The sequence below is a fragment of the Arachis stenosperma genome, chromosome 9 (assembly GCF_014773155.1).
Source record: "Arachis stenosperma cultivar V10309 chromosome 9, arast.V10309.gnm1.PFL2, whole genome shotgun sequence".
Classification (NCBI taxonomy): Eukaryota; Viridiplantae; Streptophyta; class Magnoliopsida; order Fabales; family Fabaceae; genus Arachis; species Arachis stenosperma.
In genome coordinates this window covers 24,166,397-24,176,356 of record NC_080385.1, presented here as the reverse complement: position 1 = coordinate 24,176,356, position 9,960 = coordinate 24,166,397, and the positions used below count along the sequence as shown (strand labels likewise).

At 26.7% G+C, this 9,960-nt stretch overlaps 1 protein-coding gene across 1 annotated transcript; it reads right to left on the bottom strand.

Annotated features, from left to right (window-relative positions):
• Positions 1–1,886: 1,886 nt before the first annotated feature.
• On the bottom strand, positions 1,887–8,412 carry LOC130950667 (gibberellin 2-beta-dioxygenase 2). The gene is made up of 3 exons (XM_057879224.1): positions 7,896–8,412; positions 4,079–4,448; positions 1,887–2,512 (listed from the first exon to the last, which is right to left on the bottom strand). Exons 1-3 carry the CDS (start codon positions 8,273–8,275, stop codon positions 2,234–2,236), a joined length of 1,029 nt encoding a protein of 342 aa, XP_057735207.1. The 5' UTR covers positions 8,276–8,412; the 3' UTR covers positions 1,887–2,233.
• Between the last annotated feature and the right edge of the window lie 1,548 nt (positions 8,413–9,960).

The window sequence follows — 9,960 nt, the reverse complement described above, 5'->3', positions numbered from 1 at the left end:
ATTATGTCTCTGTCCATCAATATCTTGTCCTCCTATTCTCAATGTCTTGTCCTGTTCTCAAAAACAAACGCAGCTTAAGGTAGTATTTATTTCTAGAAACTAGAACTGAGATTAGGAGACTAAAACTCAGTATTATATTTAGTAGTTAGAGATTAAAACTAAAGTTTCAGTCTCAAAATATAAATTTCAATCCCTTCAATACCTCCAGAAAGTAGATATACAAAAAATTAAAATTTCTAAAGACAGAAACTAAAATTTGAGTAAAGTATCGTTTTTGTCCCTAACGTTTGGGGTAAGTCCCAAAGTTGTCCCTAACGTTTCAATCGTCCTATTTAAGTCCCTAACGTTTCAAAATTGACTTAATGTTGTCCTGCCGTTAGGGATCCGTTAATAGAATTAACGGCGGGACAAAATTGAGACAATTTTAAAACGTTGGGGACAAAAACAATACATAGAAATAAATTTTAATTTTATCCTTCAATAATATTAATTTTTACTGTACATAATATTCAATCGTTTTTTAAATTACAGTTAATCACATTACTTTTATTTTAAATAAATTAATTTTGTTATAATTTTATTCTTAAAGTAATGTAATTTTTTTATAAATAAATAAATTTTACACTTTCATTCTAAATAATGTAATTTTACTTTCATTATTTAATCACATTACTTATAATTTTTTTAATAATTTTACACTTTCATTCTAAATAAATTAATTTTTTTATAATTTTACATTTAAAGTAATGTAATTTTTTTTTATAAATAAATAATTTTTACACTTTCATTCTAAATAATATAATTTTACTTTCATTACTTAATCACATTACTTATATTTTTTTTTAATTTTACACTTTCATTCTAAATAAATAAATTTTTTATAATTTTATGCTTAAGTATTGTAATTCTTTTATAAATAAATAAATTTTATACTTTCATTCTAAATAATGTAATTTTACTTTCATTACTTAATCACATTACTTATATTTTTTTTTTATAATTTTACACTTTCATTCAAAATAAATTAATTTTTTTATACTTTTACTCTTTCATTCTAAATAATGTAATTTTACTTTCATTACTCAATCACATTACTTATATTTTTTTTTATAATTTTACACTTTCATTCTATTCATATTACATTATTTATTTAGAATAAAAGTGTAAAATTTATTTATTTATAAAAAAATACATTACTTTAAGTATAAAATAAAAAAAAATTATTTAGAATAAAAGTGATGTGATTAAGTGTAAATGTGATTAAAAATAATTGAATACTATGTATAGTAAAAAATTATTATTATTGAAGAATAAAATTAAAATTTATTTCTATGTATCATTTTTGTCCCCAACATTTTCGTCCTATTTAAGTCCCTAACGTTTTAAAATCGTTTCAATTTTGTCCCGCCGTCAATTTTATTAACGGATCCCTAACGGTAGGACAACATTGAGTCAATTTTGAAACGTTGGGGACTTAAATAGGACGATTGAAACGTTAGGGACAACTTTGAGACTTACCCCAAACGTTGGGGACAAAAACGATACTTTACTCCTAAAATTTTAATAATATTTTTTGTAATAACTAAATATATTTTAATAAATATTCTTATTTTATATCTATATTTATCTTAAATCAAATATGATATTAAGACATAACTTAATTATGTATATTTTATATCAAACATAATTTAAAATTTTAATTTAATATTTGTTTTTCAATTTCATTCTCTTTTTCAAACGCAGACTTTAATTTCACTGATTAAGCTAATAAAATTAAGTTGACAACAAAACTACGAAACAATACACAAAATCGTAATTTCTTTTATTTTTTAATTAAATGTGAAAATAAGGAACTTTTTATTTAAATAAATAAAAAAGAAAGCATAGGACTTCAAGGATGATGATCTCATTAGTAATTGACTATAAATCACCTTGACAAGACTGCAAGGATGACCTATATTTTAAAACAGTAACAAATAATTGGACCTACTTTCGGTCTCAAAATACATCACTCAAAAAAAAAAGCCTATATAGTGACATCTGAGCTTAAAACACTTCTATCAAATAAAGGGCAGGAAAAAAAAATATTGCCAAAAAAAAGCCTATGAAAATTCTAACTACTGACTATAAGTAGTGCAAGACTATGAACAATGAGTGAGTATGATATGGGAAAGTTTTGTTTTTTCATAAATGAGATTTATGTGAGGTAGTTTGGGGAGTCTTAGAAAGTTTATTAGGGTGAAGGAGGGGCAAGATTGGAATCTTGTTGTTGGTGGAGCTTGAAGAGGTCAAGGCGAGAGGCACCCAATCTCAAAGAGTAAGCAGCTTGTTTGTATTGGGCCCAAGTGAAAGGCTTATAAAGGGTTGGATTGTGAGGTGTCACCATCTTAGGCAGTGGTGTGATCCACCAATTCAGCGGTGGTGCTGCAAAATACATCATTGACATTCTTGACTTCAACGGGTTTGTCAATGCTCTGTGTCTCACGCTTGTAAACCTTCCATTTGTCAATACCTGAAACAAAACATAACATTAAAAATATGTTTATGGCGATTTATAAGATTTACTTATAATATACCATTATTGGATGTTTTTTTAAAGGTATGGTTATAAATAAAGAATTAAGGATATAATTGGCAAAAGAAATATGATCAAATGATTGTAAGTTTGTAACATTCTCTCAAGCACTTTAGATAGGAGTGCCATTATTGGAAAATCAGTGACAACAGCACCTTTCTAATTTTGATATGAGAACCACTTGAATAAAGATATTTAAACTGTTTTTCTGTAAATATATTTTTTAATAATTAAAATTTAATTTATATAATTAATTAAATTATATTATTTTTATTATAATTAGATCAAATAAATTGATTTAATTAAAAAATTGATAATCTAAAATCAGTCTAAATTAATATTCTTTTTTATAAAAAATAACTATAATATCTTTATTTATAAAAATTAATTAAAATATTATTATTATTATTATTATTATTATTATTATTATTAAAAAATTTTAAATCTTAATCCTATAATGACATAGAAAAAAAAATTAGGATTTAGGGTTCTCAATATATATATATATATATATATATATATATATATATATATATATATATATATATAATAAAAGTATTTTAGTCATTTTCTATAATAAAGATATTATAATCATTTTTTATAAAAAAATATTAATTTAGATCGATTCAAAATTTGATTCACTGATTTTTTGGCCAAATCAATTTTGTCTGATTTAATTTTGATAAAAAAATAACACAATTTGAATTATATGTATTGAATTTTAATTACTAAATAATATTTTTAAAAAAAGACGTTTTATGTGTCTTTATCTAAGTGGTTCCTTTTTTATATACCGTTATATTTTCAATTTTTTTTCTTCTAAGATATTTTAAGGGAAAAAAACGTATTTTAAGCACCTAATATTGAAATTATTTTTATTTTATAGTTATGTTTAATGCTGTTTATTTTTATAAAATTAATTAAAAATGTTATATCATATATTACAATTGATATAGAAAAAATTGAATTCAACAAAAAATGTGCATATAATAACTTTGAAAATGCAAATGTTTTTAATTAAATTTTTCCATTTAAAAAAGAACGTTGTTAATATTTTATTGAATAATATACAAGTACTATGTGAAGAGATTAATCCAAAAGACATTTAAAGATAATTTTACTAAACCCAAAATTTTTTTTAGCATTGAACCACAAAAAATAAAAATTAAATATAAAAAATTAGATGACAAAAGAATAAATTTAATTTTAAGTAATTTTAAATCTATATTCAGTTACATAATGTCGTATTAATAAAAATAATTAATTTTTATATTAATTACATCTTAATAATCTAAAAGAATATGCAAATAAAACTAATAAATTATAATTCAAATGATATAATTTTTTTATATTTATCTAAAATATTACGGGTTCGAATCTTTCTATCTTTTGATTAAAAAAAATATGCAAATGAGTGTAATGTAGGTGTGATGTGAATATGATTAATGGGAAAAAGAAAAGAGTGGGTTGTGAGTGTGATTAGTGAGTAGATTAGGGACCAACCTGGAGTGCATCGCCGACCATAACGAAGAATTCGTTAGAGTCCGGGGGAACAGGGATCCACAGCCCGTCATGAGTTGAGATCTGAAGCCCACCAACGTTGTTGGACCGTAGGATCGTCAAGATCTGAGGGTCAGAATGCTCCCCAAACCCAATGCTGCTATTGCTGTTCCCCTTCATCAATGATGGGTCCCACGACTTCGGTTTCACCATCTGAGGGTAGTGGTTGATCCGAAGGAGCGAATCACTTTGAACGTCTCTGATTAGCTTGCTTAGTGAGTACTTATCTTGGAGCCGTAGACCTTCACCCACTAGATCAAGAATCTCACATGCTAGCTCCCTCGTTGATTCTATGTAATCGTTTACTGCGCAACTGCGATTCAAGGCCAGAAGATGCTAAGATATTTTCAGACACAAATTTAATAATTTTGACGGTTTTTCCTTTGAAAACTAGACAAAAATACAATACATCTATATATTTTCATTTTTTCAGAATAAAATTTGTTAATTATTATATTAAAAATTATTTTTTATTAAACAAAAATTACTTTCTATCAATGTATGTGTCGCACTAAAATCAAACAATTGAATATATATTAAATATTTTGTCGTTATGTTTCCTGACACTATCCAAAGACTAAATTATAGACGTTTAAGAGCGTTAAAAAATCTCTATTTCTAACCATTTAAGTTGATATAAAAATACGCATCAATAATTTATCTCTAACATATTTTTTTAAGTAAGAACTCTTTTAAATTTGTTTAAATTTTTTTATAAAATTTTTTCGTTTCATGTTATTTTTATTTTTTAAAAAAAAATTTATTATAAAAATTCTTATACTATATCATAAAATTACTAAAAGAATGAAGAACACGGATAAAATACTAAAATAATGTATTTAGAAACACGATAAAAAAAGAAAAAATAATTTAAAAATTTTTATGATAGCTATTTTATGTGAAGTTATAATTAAAAATTATTAAATAATTTAATATATTTAATTAAATTATCATCTAATAATTTTTAATTATTAACTTTACATAAAAACTACTACCGTATATAAATTTCTACCAAATAAATTATGGCCTCTACAATACAAAATAAGTAAATTAAAAACGTTTTATTGAACTTTAAAATTAGTTCTAACATAAATCAATTATACAGCATTGATTTCACCTAGAATCAATTTTATAAAAGCAAAATCAAACACAACTAATTAACTCAATAATCCAAATTTGATACCGCGTACGAGAAATTGGGGTAAAGTAAATTCTCTTTTATATTTTTGTGGTGCTTTAATTCATGTCACTCCATCTCTAGTACGTGGAAAGATCAGAGCTACCATTATTTTCGGTTAGACAAGCATTTTATTTTTCTTACGTTTCCAAAAATTAGCAGGCAAAGACACATGGAGGGTCATATGATTTAACACATTTCACAACTTTATGATTTTTTTTTGTTCAAAAAAATAAAAGAATATCTGTGTAAGTTATTGATTTTTTGCTGACTTTAACATCCCAATAGTATTTGGTGTATTTTAATTTCTTCAACCTAAATGATGATATTGTCACTGAATTAGTACGAATATATGTTAGGACTTATTAGGACAAGTAGTCCTGACGGTTCTGTAAGAAATTACAGAGCAACGTGATAAAAATCAGTTAAAATGTTAGTTGCCACAAAATAATTAATAACCTAAAGGTTGATAATTGATTTTGGACTTTCCTCCCAATGATTCACAAGGTTCGTGTACTTGTCACCATTTTTGGCCAAACATCTTTAACCTTTGGCTCCATTTCTTCCTACAGATAAGAAATCTCGTTCTAATAGCCATCATTGTGAAATTTCAAATTAAATAAAAAGTTATCCATATGAATTATGAATTATTTCTTCAAGAAAATTAGTTATTTTAAGAGCTAATGATATAACAGCAAATGCATTATGTTGTGTATGCTGGGCCTACCAAATTATTAAGTAACAAGTAACACTCCAATGTTTAAAAAAAGTTCAGAATTACACTTTGTTATTTAATTTAATGGATTTTCTTCTAAGATCGTAAAGAGACTAACTAGTTATAACTCAAATAGCATAGTTTCTACGTACTCATTTAGAGGTTGCGGATTTGAGTCTCACTTTTAACTTTGAAAAAAAAAACCAAATTAGATTATAAAATATAGTATCAATAATAGTAGTGCTAATTAAATTGAACATTGTCAAAATTTAAGGACTAAAATATATCTAAGAATGCCAATGCACTTCAAAAGTAAAGAATAATCTTCAATGATTGAAATTTCATTATGGTTGTTTGTTGCATATAATATGCAGCAACTATAATGAAGTTTAGAACTGTGTCCATTGTATTGAAAATGTTGAGACCTACAAATCAATCATGGTCGTTTGGTGTAGCCCTTGTTCTGTTAGTGCACGTGTTGTTATATGCCTTTTCAACTCTTAAATTCATTTTCAAATGATAGAAAATGCTTAAAATGAGGCACCATAATTAGATAAATGCAATATATTAATCAATGGTAGATAGAGTACCTATATAGGTATTAATTAATGAAAGGAAAAATGTTGAGGATGATGATGATGAATATAGAAACTGTCATTGAAGTGAAGGCCTAATCAATAGTTAAGAATAGTCTCCAAATAATAATTTAAAAGTCTATGTCATTATCAAATAGCCGAATCAACCACATGAAAACAACTACATACATGCACTGATCATTATTAGAAAGGATTTGGTCAGTTTAAAATTATAATATGTATTATGAAGACTAATGTGTATTATTCTATTCACTGACGATAAGTTAATGATATTTTTTATAAAAGAATTTTTTTTATAGAAATTCACATAAAATGAATAATTGCATATTTGACTTTATAAATAAATTATACGATGTATTTTAGAAAAGACAATGAACAAGGAAAATGAAAAGAAGAAATTTTTAGCAATCCAGATGATTGAACGTTGGAATATGCCCTTATTTCAGTTTGTTTATGAGTGTGAAATGTTATTGAATATGAAAGAAATTGTAAAATGTAGTAGAAATATTAATTTCGAATTTCTAGAATAAAGGAATGATGTCCCTGTCTAGGATACAAAGCACCAATAATACTAAACCAAAATTACTATACATAAATTGAACAAGGGGTACAACTACTTTCACTAAGCCAGAATCAATTATTTCCTTTTTTCATGACACCTCATTGGAATGTTACCGCAATTAGTAATAAATCAAAATAATGCCAAAGTCGTCAGAGTCACAAAGGACTCAGCAAAAGTCCCCACCACATCCTGCTTGGCACTCAAGAAACATAGACAGATAACGCCTTGGTCCCTGCTTCCCCTCTCTTTCTTTTCTCATTTCAATGCATTCATTCATTATTTTTATCTCTTATTTTACAATTTTAGTAAATTTACCAAAGTCTTCAAAATACTTTAATATAATAATCTAATTTAAATATAAATATTTTATATATTTTTTTCTCAGTTTAAATTTTTTAAAATTAGAACTTAGAAGGTTCAGTTACTTAGTTGGAAATTTTTACACGTTGAAGTTGTTAAGGTTTGGTTCGGTTACGGTTATAGAGACACAAAATATATTGACACCGAGGAACACAAAGATATTTAATGGGTATTAAATTAAAGAAAGAGACACAACAAATAAAACTGAAACACCCTATCTTATTATGCATATAAGAAGGATATTACTTATTAGGTCCCTCCTTCCAAACTCAAAAAATAATAATAATAATAATAATAATAAATAGAAGAATTGTTAATATATTGGTTAATTAGATGAATTGGTTTAGTACCTGAATTTGATAGGGTCAGTGGAAATGGTTTTGGATCTGTCAGAGATGGTGAGAGGATTTGTGTGGAGAAGAAGGTACTCAAGGTCACCCATGTCGCCATTAGGACCAATATTTCTGCAGCCGTAGCCAAAGGGGGTGGCAGGGCCGGCACGGTGTTTTTCAGCGGCGGTTTTGGCGAAAAACTCAGCCCCTTGCTCTTCCAATGTCGAAATGACCTCTTTACCCACACTATGATTCACCACTTTGAAGAATCCATATTCCTCACAAGCCTTCACCACTTGCTTTGACAACTCTGCCTTCTCCATTGAGAGGTCAATTGTTGGAATCCCAACCGCCTTTGTTTTCTTCGTCCTTATCATCATCGAAGAAGCCACCACCATTGAGAGCTCAATAAATAAATAAATGTATGTGTAAATTGCAGAGTATGTATATAAATTTATGTAGCTCTTGGTTGGAGAAAGGTGGTATCATATATGATCTATTTATACATGACATATATGGGATGGGAGAGAGGAAAGAGGGTGGTTATGATTGAATTTCTGTTTTTTCTTTTTTTTTTAATATTCTAGTTAGTTAAATTATTATGTGAAAGACCAAGATGTGGGGTATGTATATGGTCACTGAATAATATATAACATTAATTTCTTAATTTGGTTATATCATTATTAATTATTGCAAATTGAGTAATTGTTGTGATTGTTTAAGACGGGGGCGCCTGGACTTTGGACTCTGTAGACAAGACAGTCCAAGGATAGGTGAAAAGGCTAAAAAAGGAAAATCAATTTCGAAAAGAGTTAAAAAGAAGGGATTCAAAATCTTTGGTAAATGATGACTTGATAGAAGAAAAGGAATCTGAAAAAATGGATATTGAAAATTCCTCCTCCAAAGAAGGAAAATTAATGTAATATCATAATGTACCATGTAGTAACTAACTAATAACAACTTATGAATCACCATGTCTCGCTCAAATATCATGTTCGCTTATAAAATATATTGTAAATAAAAAAATTTGGAAAGCTAATTAAAAAAGAATGGATAAAAATACACATAAATTTTTATACAGTTGGCAGATTTATATTTTAATTTTTTAATAAGTCATCTATACACACTAATATTAATTTTTATGGTCATTTTTTATCTTTTTGTTGTTTGAGTAATTTTTTTGATAATAATAATGACTTTGTGCATTGTGTGACGTGACCATTTTAACGACACAGTAAAAACTAAATGATAAATGATTGAATTTATTAAATTTAAATAAAAAATTTTACAAGTGACTTAAAATCTCCATTCTCTTTTTTATTTTTCCAAATTTTACTTTAAACAAAATCCTAGCAGCTATTTTTAACTTGCAGTCCTTGATCCACATTCATTTTTTGGAGAAGAAAGGAAGAAGATAAAGATTCTAAGTCACTTATAAATTTTTTTATTTAAATTTAATAAATTCAATAATTTAAATTTAATAAATTCAATAATTTATTATTTAGTTTCTATTGTATTATCAAAAGGGTCACGTCATACAATGCACAAAGTCATCTGGCAACTACTACCCCGGCAACAAAAGAGTAAAAATGACAACAAAACTTAATATTAATGTGTACAGATGACTCATTAAAAAATTAAAGTATATGTCTATCTACAGTATAAAAATTTATGTGTACTTTTATCCATTCTTTCGCTAATTAAAATACTAGTTAATTCTATCAATTACAACGTGAGTCGTAACAAAAAAGTTTAATAACATGAAAAAAATTCTACAACATCACTCAAATTTAATTTTAATTTGATTTTTCACTATTATTCACTGTAAAAAAAATCGCACACCTCGTCTTCTCCTCCCACTCTAACTGACAGTGTTCTACTTACGACGTTGCACTGACTCCGCAAACGGTGTTGACCTTGCCGCGTTCTTCATCACATCTGATATATGCACGATACTAGTGATCCTCTTCGTCACAATGCACGATCTACATGCAGCGTCTTCTGCAACGCGGTTGGTTTCTTTGCGTCGAACTTCGTCTGTGAGTCTCGTTCACCCTAAGTTGCCAGCGTAGGTGCTTTTTCG